This window comes from Sciurus vulgaris (assembly GCF_902686455.1).
Source record: "Sciurus vulgaris genome assembly, chromosome: 16".
NCBI classification, from domain to species: Eukaryota; Metazoa; Chordata; class Mammalia; order Rodentia; family Sciuridae; genus Sciurus; species Sciurus vulgaris.
Genome location: NC_136477.1, coordinates 27978403 through 27992435, shown reverse-complemented (window position 1 = coordinate 27992435; position 14033 = coordinate 27978403). Strand labels below are relative to the sequence as shown.

Below are 14033 nucleotides of genomic sequence, written 5' to 3'. Positions count from 1 at the left end.
ATTGTAAAATTATTATTATTTGGAGGGGGGTACTGGGGATTGAACTCAGGGGCACTTGACCACTGAGCCACATCCCCAGCCCTATTTTGTATTTTATTTAGAGATAGGTTCTCACTGAGTTGCTTAGTGCCCCACCTTTGCTAAGGCTGGCTCTGAACTTTGATCCTCCTGTCTAACCTCTTGAGCCTCTAAGATTATAGGTGTGCGCCACCATGCCTGGCATAACATTATTATCATATAGCATAGATGTATTGGTAGAAATTCAAAGTGGAAAAGGAAAAAAATTCTCCAATGAACCACTCCCTAGAGGTAATCATAGTTTGTATATCTTTCCAGAAATTATCTGTACGCAGATATGCATGCATGCACACATACCCTTAGAATTGTTTTCATGTTAGTAAGATCATCCTGTATATACTGTTCTGAAGACCAGGTACCTTTGCAACTCGTTCTTTTTGTTGGCAGCTAGTAAGCCTTTCAATTTTTTTTTTTTTTTTTAAATTCAGGCAGGAACAGGAAGATCTTGAATTGAAGCACAATTCCACATTAAAACAGCTGATGAGAGAGTTTAATACCCAGCTGGCACAAAAGGAGCAGGAGCTGGAAATGACCATAAAAGAAACAATCAGTAAGTACAATTTTAAATTCAATAAGGAATAAATCACAATTAGCAGATGCTATATTGTAAGATTATTCTTTCTTGCACTTGTGGTAAATGCTGCAAGTCATTAAACTGAGGAAAAATGATCTTTGCCCAAAATATTCTCTTAGATTCTCTAGAAAGTTCTCCTAACCTGGTGTACCTGGCAGTGACTTGCCTTAAAGAAGGTATGAGTGAGTGAAAGAACCCTAAAGTATTAGCTAATAATTACCTTGTAAAGATACTTATGCTTAGTGAGAGGGTTCTTTTGATCATTTGATAACTGTTGGTCTGGTTGTCTCATTTAACACCCTAAATGCTCACACTCAATGAATTTTATCAAAACTAACTTGAAATTAGTTTTTACTGAAAATGGAATATAGGTAGTTACTCTTGACTAATGTGTTTTCTTATGTATATCCATTTTTATCTAGATAAGGCCCAAGAGGTGGAAGCTGAACTTTTGGAAAGTCATCGAGAAGAGACAAATCAGTTACATAAAAAAATTGCAGAGAAAGATGATGATCTGAAAAGAACAGCCAAAAGATATGAAGAAATCCTTGATGTACTTTATTTTCTTTCTCATTTGAAATTTAGCTATAATAGATTTCGTGGTAGCATTGAAGATTTTGTATTTCTTGAGTTTTTTTTTAATATATTACCCAAATTAGTATTTTCATACTGTATATAGATTTATAATCTAATTGATTTGTGCCAGGACTGTAGTTTCCTGATTAGATTCTGTCCTCTGGGCAGTGCAGCCCACTTGCTGGTATTGAAGCAACAGTGAGTTACTAAGGAGAAGAAGGAATTTTCTTTTCCTTCTTCCTCACAGACCAAACTATGAAAAAACCATACTAAGATTGGAGAGCCCGTGTTTGAGTAAAGTCTTTAGCAATGGGACAGTTAGTTTATTTTGAGTGTGGCTGTTTAACTTATCTGGAATCATCTGGGCAAGCCAGTTAACTTTACTCCATTCTTATTCATTTAAAAGGGTTTTTGTTGGTGTCAGAGGACAAAAAAAAAAAAGATGGGAAAAACAGAGTACATCAGCCTAATGTTTTATATTTAATGGAAGGTTATTTCAAAAATACTTATTCTGTTAATGGCACCATAGACATAAACCATAAAGGTAAGCCATGAGCTTGGCATGGTGGCGCACTCCTATAATCCCAGTTACTCAGGAGGCTGAGGCAAGAGGATCCCAAGTTTGAGGCTAACCTGGGCTATTTAGTAAGAACCCATCTCAAAATAAAAAAAAAATTGAGGACTGGGAATTTAGCTCAGTGGTAGAGTGCCCTTGGGTTCAATCCCTGAATACTAGTGAGTACTTTGGATCCAAGAATTTTTTAAATATAAATATTAAATTTTAAATATAAATATTAAGCTGTAAATTAGTTTCCGTTGAGTTACATATCTTTTAATTACTCTATTACTCCAGACTTTAATTCTGTATGCTCCAAGAGCCATTTTATGATAAAAATGCAAAAATAGAGAATCATGTCTCAACTATATTAGCGATAAGATGTCTGAGCTTAGAACAGATTGTATATATTTTTATTATAATTGAAGTAACTGAAATTCCAATATATGACACATGCCTATAAATGCTTTCTGTAATTTTTAGCTTTAAATTTTAATATGAAAAGATATAAATAATTTTACATTTTTAGTATTTCCAGAATATGTATATGCTAAATTTAAAAAAATACTATTCTTGAATGCTTAGAGAATGTTGAAATGGGAAGATGAAATACAGCTGGCATAGTTCTATCTTCTATTTTTGTTTTTGCAGAAGGAAAAGCAAATTCAACATAGTTAAATGATTTCCTTAAGATGACAGTGAGTGCTAGAGCATATTCTTCACTAGCTTCACATATTTCATAAAGATTTCTCCTTAAGAAAGGAACTTTGAGAAGACAGCAACTGTTTGTCATGAGCAGTTAAGCCAGGGAACTTCAACTGCAGGGGAGAAGCTTTGCCATACCTCTAGAGTTCCCTTTTGTGAACTATTTGTGTGTCTGGATATGTGGGGTAGCAGATAGTAGACTTTGCAAGGGTCATGACAACCTCTTCAGGTGTAGAGGTAAGGGAGCAGGGAGACAGGTAACTGTAGGCCCTTTGTCTTGGTCCCTCCTTGAAAATGAGCTGTATATTAGCGAGACTGGGGAAGTAGTCTTCATGCTTCAGATTTGGAATAATAGAGCAAGTGGGCAGACAATGGAGAGTAGGTAAGGGAATGAGCTGGATTCTTCCTTAAGTCCCTTCCCGCACCCTAGACTAGCACTGTCCATTAAAAATATACTGTGAACCAAATTATAAAGTTTTCCATTAGTTATTTTGATAGTGTATGTTAACTAACTTGGTATAATATCAATATTTTCATCTCAAAAATATTTTAATTTCAACTTGTACTTGAAATAAAATTTACATGCAGTAGGCCTTCATTATCCATGGTTCCTGGATTTAGCTAACTGCTGATCAAAAATATTCAGGAAAAATTTATATCTAAACTAAACTTGAACAGATTTTTTCTTGTTTTTATGCCCTGAACAATACAGTGTAACACTGTTTGCATGGCATTTGTACTAGGATTATAAGCAACCTAGAAACAATTTAAGATACATGGGAGAGGGTAGTCCTGAAACTACTCCCCATACATACCAAGGTATGACTATATATATGTGTATGTATTTATATAAATTTTTATATACTCACTCTTTCCTTCCCTCCCTTTCTTCTCTCCCTCCCTCCCTTCCCTTTTTTTTTTTTTTTCTTTTTCTTTTAACATTACTGGGAATTGAACCCAGGGGTGCCCTACCTCTAAACTTTGTCTCTAGCCCATTTCTCGTTTTTGTTTTTGAGATAGGTTCTCACTAACTTGCCCAGGCTGGCCTTGAACTGCTTATCTTCCTGTTTCAGCTTTCTGAGTCACTAGGAATACACATGTGTACAGATGCATCTGGCTATATATACACATTCTTTTATTTTTTATTTTTTAAATTTTTATTTAGCTTTTAATTTTTTACAGACTGCATTTTGATTCATTGTACACAAATGGGGTACATAATTTCATTTCTGTGGTTGTACACAATGCAGATTCATACCACTTGTGTAATCATACATGTACATAGGGTAATGATGTCTGTCTTATTCCACCATTTTTCATACCCCCCTCCCTCTCATTTTCTTCTACATATTCTAAAGTTCCCCCATTATTCTCTCATTCCCCACCCCACCCCCATTATATATCATCCTCCACTTATCAGGGAAAACATTCGACCTTTGGTTTTTTGGGCTTGGCTTATTTCACTTAGCATGATATTCTCCAGTTCCATCCATTTATTTGCAAATGCCATAATATTATTCTTCTTTATGGCTGAATAGTATTCCATTGTATATACATTCTTTAATTCACTCTGTCTTTATATTTTAATCTCAATTTTAACTAGACATATTTCCTCCATTTTTGAGTTTTTGGTAGCTAGTATGTTGGCTAGTATAGCCTTAGACTTTTCAACTACCAGGTCTAGAGCTTACTTCCTAATTTAATTTATACTTAAATATGTACTTAAATATGTATCCCAAGTACATACTCATCTTAAATTTTTTTTAAATGTAAATAATAATGGGATATTAGCAATTCTTACTAAACATCATATTGCTTTTATTCTGAGATATATTCTCTACCATTCTTCCATTTGAAAATTTTTCAGGTTGGAATTTTATGTGGGATTTGCATGTATTATCTAGTACTATATTTTCTTCCTCTACTGAAAGATTGTGGTCTTATTTATTTCAGTGATGACATTATAGAAGACTACACTTTGTTGTCTATTAAAATAATTCTTATATGTTAAATTGTTATTAAGATTTCATCACAGAGAGAGTTTCTTTTTCCTACCATGTTAGGTAACATACTTATCATTGCCCCATTTGAATAAACTAGGAACTTTTAATATCCTTGGTTCCATCTTCCTATGCCCCTTACACGTATCATGTGCATTCATGTACCTATTAGGACAGGCATCTACTTGTTCATCACAATATCCAAAATATAATAGGCTCTTAGGATATGGTTTTTTCATTGAATTATATTTCATGTTTCTCTTTTCTAAACTTCACTGCTGCTACCAATCTGGACTGCCATCTAGTCTAGTCTGTTGTTTTAATATCCTATCTGATCTCCTTTCTATTTGTCTTTTTATTTTCCCTGATATATTCATCCATTCTTTTAATAATTATTTTCTATCTTGAAGCAAAGGGATGATCATATTACTTCACCTCCTAAATAGGTTCGATGGCTTCCCATTGTCCCAGTGATCAGTGTATGCCAGCTAAACCCAACTTTAACTTGTTCTTCATTTTCTCATGCTTCTCTCTGTGCCTGAAACCATATTCTCAAGCTTTATTAACTAATGCTAGTGTTACTAACCCTGTTTTGGATTTTTTTAGAAAAAAGTTTTAAATTTAACTTTTATTTAGAAAAAAATGGAACCACATATTCACATTGCTAAGAGATAAAAATAATACAAGAAGTATACTTAAGAATGATATCTATTGAAAATTGCATGCCTTCATCTTTTTTATTGTAGACTAATAAGCATTTATAAAAAAGAAAATTATAGAACTATTTATTTGTGTATATGTGTGTGTGATATTGAGGTTCCATGTCTTCACACAGGCCAGAGAAGCACTCTACCACTGAGCTACAATCCCAGCACCAGAACTATTTCTTAAAATAATTCATCAAAGATTTTCCCCTAATTCTTAGAGGGCTTGCATTAGGTTGATATCCTACAGTTATCAAAGCAAGTGCCAGACATAACTGATTGTCATATTAAAATCTGGGCCTAACTGAATAATGGAGGTGATCTTTTCAAACAAGTCTCAACCACATTGACAAAGACAGCCATGAGAGATATACCAGGGTAAAATAAAAACAGTAAACCAAGATTGAGAGAACTGGTATTTTCATAATAACTTTGGTTGATGGTGTTTTAGATATGGAGGCCTTGTTTTCCTTGGTGGCACAATATCTAAGGAGGCTGATGACTAGAGATTTCTGCTTTGCTGATTTTGAGAGAAGGCATTTATTTTTTTCAACTAGTTTAAGAAAATTTCATGACAAGTGATATTGAAAATTAGATTTTCCAAGTGTCTTATGGCTTACATTGCCTTATTTTGTGCCATGGGCCTAACCATCTGTTTTTGTCTGAGAGAATGTTTCTCTTGTTTCTAGAAAGTCAGCATCTGTTATATCAGATACCTGTTTGTGGTTGTTTTTCCTGTTAAGTCCCCTTAGTCAGCAAACACTTGTCTTCATTACTCAAATCAGATCAATATTCCAATTCCAAATGTTCTTTCAGCATAAAGGTTATTGCAAGATTTATAAGATTGAGGAAAGATCTGGATTACTCTGTACAGTAAATCACAGCAATTACCAAGGCAGATGAAGGATGGACAGCATCCTATTATCAAGGCAGTCAAAACTGAAGAGAAAATTATTTGTGTGCCAAAGTCACATACTACTTTTTCTAATTTAGCCATGTCTGGTTTTTACAAAATTTAGACAAATGGAGACCTTACATTGATTACCAACAAAATAGTAACTAATTCTTTTTTCAAGGGCAGAGTTTAGTTGAACATTTTACCCTGAAGAACCATTAGTGTGGTTTAGCAGCAGATGTATAGGAGATGTGCTTGCAGATTTGCCAATCTAGGACAGAAGATGAACTGTTGAGTTATATAGCCTATACAAAGGGAATAGGGGAAAAAAAAAGTCCACAACATCTGATCAGTTAAGTTGCCAGCTGGTTGAACAGTGCTATGTATACAAATAGCTACTTTATTTTTTAATTAAGAAATATTTTAAAAATTGGTTCTAATTAGTTACACAAGCTACTTTATTTCATTGAATGTTTTCTGAAAATCAAATCCCAATATGGAAAAGACCAAAGTACATTATAGTAGTTACAACACACTTATATATCTCATGCTTCAAACCTTCAGAAATTATACTTTCAGGGCAAAGAAATGGCTTGATGAGCTTTGTTGGGTGAAGACAAAGGGAGTGAGGGTGTGAAAATATTATCCTCAGAATAGTGAGTATCATTGGAAAAGACTTGGAGCTCAAAGTGGGGCTTGAAGGAAACTGTTTAGATCTTAGAAATTAATTAAAAATAGTACTGTATATCTCAAAACCTTGTTTATTTCTTCTGCAGAGTTAGTTTTCTCTACACCGTGCTGCCTCTCAATCATGTTATTTTGATATTATTAGCACATTATTATTATTTTTTATTCTAAAGGCTCGTGAAGAAGAAATGACTGCCAAAGTAATGGACTTACAAACTCAACTTGAGGAACTACAGAAGAAATATCAGCAAAAGCTTCAGCAGGAGGAGAATTCCGGCAACGATAATGTGAGGGGAATTTCAGTGTGTTTTTTTGAAAACATGTGAACATTGTCATTTCCATGACTTGGCCTACATATGTAGCAACTCATTTAATCCTAACAAACCTTTCAAGAGAGATTGTTGTCTCCTTTTATAGACAGTAAAACATTCAAAGAAGTTGAATAAAATGTTCAGGCTCACACTATGGTGGGAATTTAAACTCAGTCTACCAGGCATCATTGTTTTTTGAGATGGAGTCCTTCAGTGTTGCCCAGGCTGGGTGTGGCACAAGCACAGGCTCAAGTGATCCTCCCACCTCAGCCTCCAGAGTAGCTGGGTCTACAGGTGCACACCACCATACCCAGCTTCTAGATTTCTTGATTTACACACCTGTGTTGAGTTCCATGATACTTCGTGATCATAGTTGAGAGTAGGTTCCCAGAAATAGTGCTTTAGAAATTTCCCTGAAGGACCTGTATGCTTTAAATAATGCTAATGTTTAATTTTAGGAAGTTTTATAAATCATAAACAAATTGTAGTAAGAATCACATAATGCAGAAGTATACAAAATAAAACCTGTTTTGGGGCATGGCAGAGACCTTCCCTAAATGGTAATCATTGTTAGAAGTTTGGTGAGTGACTTTGTAGTCCTTTTCTTTTATATCCACCTATGTTTGTGGGTAGATATTTTGTATAGGAAAATAAACCATATTTGAAAGCAAATGTATTAAAGTGCCTTATCTCAAATCTGACCACTCCCTTAAGAGTGTAATACTGACTTCTTATTTCCTTGTAATTTCATATTGCTCTGTTTTATTGTTTTTTTACTTGCAGATTTTATTGCATTCACTCATTTTTTCTTTGCCTTTTTCAGGTAACAATTATGGCGCTACAGGTAAGATTAATTGTTCAATTAATTTAAAGAGTGCATATTAGGAATGCTTTTTTTTACAAACTAAAACAAACAAAATATGTTTTAACAAGGAAAATTTTCTCAAGTAGTCGAGAAATGTGTCCAGGCAATGATGAAACCCATACCCAGTTCAGATCTGTTTTTGTTCTTTCAGACCCAGCTAGCACAGAAGACTTCTCTAATCAGTGATTCGAAGTTGAAAGAGCAAGAGTTCAGAGAACAGGTATAGGCTAATCAGTGCCTTTTATTTTAAACTAACTTAATGCACATTGGTGTGCACTTGGATCTTGTTTAGCTGATTTTACAAAAACACCTGATCTAATAATTGGCTTTGATATTCTTTTTACATGGGAAATTTTGTTTCTAAGTCCAGAGGTGCTAGAAGTTCTCTATAAATTCATGATTACATATATTTAAACAAAAACATTTGCATCCTATTATATCTAGTGTTTAACATTTTTGGAAAACAATTTTTATTTGTATAATTTCTAAAGTTCTAAAAAGAAGTTTTTTTTGTTTGTTTGTTTGTTTGTTTTTGGTTTATTAGGGGCAAATATGTTGACATCAATCTAAAATTTAAATATGTGTGGGTATAATCCCAGGCATGCAGCACGAGCACACCTACACCATTGTGTGTGTATTTGTGTCACACAATCCTTGGTGAAGTCTTTTTCCAAAGTCTGGATCAGTAGTGGCTCAGGTCAGCAGGCTAAATTTGAAAGCTAAATTTCCAGGTATTTACCAGTTCTCTTAAAATATACACAAACAAAAAAAAAAAAAAAATATATATATATATATATATATATTTTTGCAATGCTGGGGTTCAAACCTAGGGCCTCATGGATACTAGGGAAGCACTCATCCCTAACCCCAGGCAAAAATCTTGATAATTGTTGAAATTGTTCTATACTTTCTTTATTTGAGTATTTTTGAAATTTTTCGTATTTTTAAACTCATAAGGACAGGTGCTATGTTTAACTAATTTTTAAACTCATAAAGACAGGTACTATGTTCAACTATTACTTTTTATCCCCTACTTCCTCAGGGGTTTAGCTTCTCCCTTAATTCTTTTTTTTTGCGGTACTGGGGATCGAACTCAGGGCCTGGTGCTTGCGAGGCAAGCACTCTACTAGCTGAGCTATCTCCCCAGCCCTCCCTTAATTCTTAAGATTAGTGCCTTAAAAATTCTCTTCTTTTAGCATCCTTAAAGCTTCAAAACTGATGTGGCATAACACTTTTTAATCTTGTTTTATTGTATAATACACATAACATAAAATTTTCCATTTTAATCATTTTAAAGTACATAATTAATTGACATTTAGTTCATTCGCAAGTATCATTCACTATTCACATTCACTATATCTAGTTCCATAACATTTCATCACCCTGAAAAGAAATCTCATACCCATCAAACAGTCACTTCCTATTTCCTCCTCCCTCCAGCCCCTTGGCAACCACTAATCTGCTTTCTATCTCTATGAGTTTGCCTATTCTAGGTATTTTATATAATGGCATCATATAATATATGACCTTTTATGTTTGGTTTTCACTTAGCATAATCATTTCAAGATTCATCTATATTTAGCATATTTTAGTACTTCATTCCTCCTTCTGACTAAATAATATCCCATTGTATGGATATACCATATTTTGTTTATCCATTCATCAGTTGTTGGACATTTGGATTGTTCCACCTTTTCACTATAGCAAGTAATGCTGTTAGGAACATTTGTGTACAAGGATTTGTTTGAACACCTGTTTCTTTTGGGTACATGTATACCCAGGAATGGAATTGCTGGATTATATGGTAATTCATTAATTTTTTGAGAAGCCGCCAAAATGTTTTCCATTGCAGCAGCATCATTTTTCATTATAACAACAATGTGTAAGGACTCCCAGTTTTGCTCTTTCCTCACCAAGTGTTTTTTATTATAGCCATCTGAATCATTATGAAGTAGAATTATCATTGTGGTTTTAATTTGCATTTCTCTAATGACTGCTGATGTTAAGCATCTTTTCATCTGCTTGTTGGCCATTTGTATATCTTCTTTGGAGCAATGTTTATTAATGTTCTTTGCCCACTTTTTTAGTTGATTGTTTCTTTTTATTGTTAAATTACAAATGCTCTTTATACATTCTGGATACAAGTTCTTTATCAGATATATCATTTGTAAATATTTTTTCCTATTCTGTAGGTTGTCTTTCTACTTTCTTGATACTGTCGTTTGATGCACAGCTTTCTAATTTTTTTTCTTTTGTTGTCTGTGCTTTTGGTTTATATCTGATTATATAATTATAATAAATTGTATCTAAGAAATTAATTCTACTTGCCTATACCTTGTCTTCAGCATTAAAAATATCTAGTTGCTACAGTAATCATATTTTCCTTACATTTGGTTCCTGTGTGACTCTTAGGATATGATATGAATATTTGTTATTTTTAGATTCACAATTTAGAAGACCGTTTAAAGAAATATGAAAATAACTTATATGCAGCAACTGTGGGGACACCTTGCAAAGGTAGGAATGATGTTTCATGTCATGTAATACATGGTTGTCTCTTATTGGTATATTTATAGTGTTGTAAAAAATTTTTGTCTTTACTAATCTATATTTTTTTCTCATTTTAATTTTTTAATTGACAAAAATTGTATGTTTTTTCGTTTGCGGTATGACATTTTGAAATATTTAATCATTGTAGAATGGCTAAAATTGAACTCATTAATATGTATTACCTCACATAACTTTTTTTCTGTGTGTGGTGAGAACATAGAAATCTACTATGGCTCTTAGTGGTTTTGAATAATTTGATACATTATTAACTATAATCACCATGTTGTATGACAAGTCTCTAGAACTTGTTCCTCCTATGTAACTGAAGTTTTGTATTTTTTGAACAATCCCACCCCCAGTTCCTGGTAATTACCATTCTACTCTGTTTCTATGAGTTCAACTTCTTTAGATTCATATATAAGTGAAATTACGTGGGATTTCTCTTTCTGTGCCTGGCTTATTACTTCATTATAATGTCCTCTAGGTTTAACCATATTGTGCCAAATGACAGGACTTCTCTCTTTTTTAAGGCTGAATAGCATTCTGTTATGGCTAATCCATATTAAACACAACGAATATATTTTACCTTTATTACATTATCAGTAACACTGAGTTTTAAGCAAAGGGTGAGAGTAATCTAAAAAATAGTAACAAAACATAATTTAAACAAAAATTAATGCATAATAATTATCTCAAAAACAAATAGTGCAGCAATGTATAAATGAAACTACAAGTTCTCAGTTTATTCTCTACTCTTCAGATAGTCCCAGTTGACAATTTGTGTTTATTTTTCCAGGCTCTTCTGTAGTATACAAACATTAATGTAATCCATTGCATGCACTCACACATATGTACACTCTCTTCTTTCTTAAGTTTTTGGTACTGTCTCCTTTTACTGTTACTACAATGTTGTAGTCACTAATTTTAAGCCAAGATTTAAAAGGAGAAAATAATACCCATAAAAATTCTTATATTCAAGAGTGGGGAGAAGATATATTTTTCTCTAGGTTTAAATAGAGTGTTGTACTTCCAAAGGTTTTTAAAGATGAACTTGAGTCTTTTTGTAGTTCCTTGAGATAATCTTGATCTTTGAATAATCTCAAGACAAGTATCTGTTCTCTAAAGTTTAGTTTGCTGCCTCACTGTATAAAGAATAGTTTTAGCAGGTTTGGTGGCACATTCTGTAATTCCAGCCGCTTACCAGGCTGAAGTAAGAGGATTTCGAGACTAGCCCCAGCAATTTGTGAAACCTTATCTCAAAGATTAAGAATGACTGAGGATGTAGTTCAGTAGGAAGGTGCTCGGGGTTCAATCCTCAGTAACAACAACAATAACAATAATAATACATTTAAAAAAATAGTTTTCATTTTGCTAAATGTTTTTAGCTCTCTGCTTTATTAAGGGGAGGCACAAGGGCATCAGAGTTATGTAGCATTCTCTTGTGTTTTTGAAAGTTGTTATTGATATGAAATAACATAAGAAGCTACATAAAGATACTATATAATTTTTAATTAAACAGAAGAGTAGCTTTGGATTTTTCCAAACCACTCTTCAAAAAAAAAAAAAAAAAAAGTCACCTGGAAATCTCCTATGCTTGCTGCAGTGGTGATTCCTGCTGCAGATTACTTGCCAGGAGAATGTTAATCATTCTCCTGTTCTTTCTCATATATCACTTGTGTATACATTTTCAAGCAATATTTTGTTTAGATTTTGCTTGTTTGGGAAGTTTATATAATGTAGTCTTACTGTAAGCATTATTAATGATCTAATTGTGTCTTTTGCTTAATGTAACCCTTGAGAGTCATCCATGTTGTATGTAGTTGTGATTCATGCATTTCCATATTAATTTTGTACATTGTCATACATATTCCCTTGTAGTATTCACATGAAAGATTTTTCTCTAAAATAAATAAGTAAGGGTGGAATTATTAGGTCACAGGATATGAACATTTTCATGCATATTTTATACCAGATTAAGTCAAACTCTTTTCTGTATTTTTTGCCTAATTTCTGCTTCCCTTAGCAGTGGGTGAGTGTTCTCACCACTGCAGCTCCTCATCAGTGCTAAATATACTAAAACCCTCTTTATGTTTTAATAAAAACATAAAATTAAAATTCTGTGTGATGATATCTCATACTTTAATTTCATTTCTGTTAGGAGAGTTGAGCATCTTATTTGGTCATTTGTTGGATTTGTTTATTCATTTTAGCTATGTTTATGAATTTCTTCTTTTGTGAAATGCTATTTATACTTACCACGCCTTTTAGTGATTTTTAAGTATGTTGCAAGTATCTTATACTAATCAGTGTCTCTTCTTTCTCTGTTAATGTCTTCCTTTTAAACTTACTATACAGCTTTTTAGAACATAATGAAAAGTGAGTATAATAATATAATGAACACCCAGGTACACTTCAGCCAACTTTAGCAATTATTAAGCATAGCCAGTCTTGTTTCCTCTGTACTATAATCTTTCCTATCCTTGGTCCACTGCGTTATTAGTTTTTTATTTGCCACTGGATTATTATTATTTTTTTTTATTTTTTGGTGCTGGGGATCGAACCCAGGGCCCTGTGCTTATGAGGCAAGCACTCTACCAACTGAGCTATATCCCCAGCCCCGCCACTGGATTATTTTAAAGTAAGTTCTAGATACCATGGCTTATTTCAGCAAGTATGTCAGAATGTACTTCTGCAAAGAATTCTTTCTGTTGTCATGGTGGCGGTGGTGGTGCTGGGGATTGAACCCAGAGCCTTGTACTTGCAAGGCAAGCACTCTACCAGCTGAGCTATATTCCAGCCCCCCAGGATTCTTTAAAAGTAAGAATCACACCTAAAAGTTCACAGTAATTCCTTAATGTCATCAAATAACCAGTCAATATTCAAACTTACCCCTACAGTCTTACAAATATTTTCTTATGGTGGTGATGAATAATTTTTTTTTTAATGAGGAGCCATACAGTGTCCATATATTGTATTTGATTGATAAATTGTTTAAACCTCTTTTAAACTGTAGTTTCCTTCTCTAACTCTGCATTTTTCAAGTTAAGGAAATCAACTTGTCGTAGAAATTACCATATTCTGAATTTTCTGGATTCCGTCTTCATGGCATCTCTTCAGTTGGTCCTGTTCTCCTGGTTGTTAGAACTAGAAGTTTGATCAGTTTGTGTTGTTATAAAGAGTACTTCATAATGAGAATGATGTAATCATGTTGCCACATTAAAAAATACATCATGTCTTGGATTTTAAGATCTTAAGATTTTAAGACCACACAGGACTGAGGTCATAGCTCAATAGTAGTATAAACATTTAGCATGCACAGGACCCTGGGTTCTATCCAGGTGTGCTGTTGTCAATCTGACCATTGCTTTCACCTTGAATTTTGGCATCTATTGGTGACTGCCTAGATCCATTACTTTAGTAGTGTTTGCATTATGGCATTAGTCAAATTCTACTATTTGTTGTACTATTTCTTGTACATATGTACACTGAGTAGTTTAGCACCTCACCATTGCTGAGGCTGGCTTTGAATTCG

General features: G+C 33.5%; 1 protein-coding gene across 1 annotated transcript in view; it reads left to right on the top strand.

Annotated features, from left to right (window-relative positions):
* GOLGA4 (golgin A4) overlaps window positions 1-14033 on the top strand; it is a 74266-nt gene that overhangs the window by 44528 nt on the left and 15705 nt on the right. The window contains 6 exon segments of the mRNA XM_079116257.1: window positions 507-628; window positions 1075-1205; window positions 6949-7062; window positions 7910-7930; window positions 8103-8171; window positions 10393-10468. Of these exon segments, the coding sequence (XP_078972383.1) occupies window positions 507-628; window positions 1075-1205; window positions 6949-7062; window positions 7910-7930; window positions 8103-8171; window positions 10393-10468 (533 nt within the window).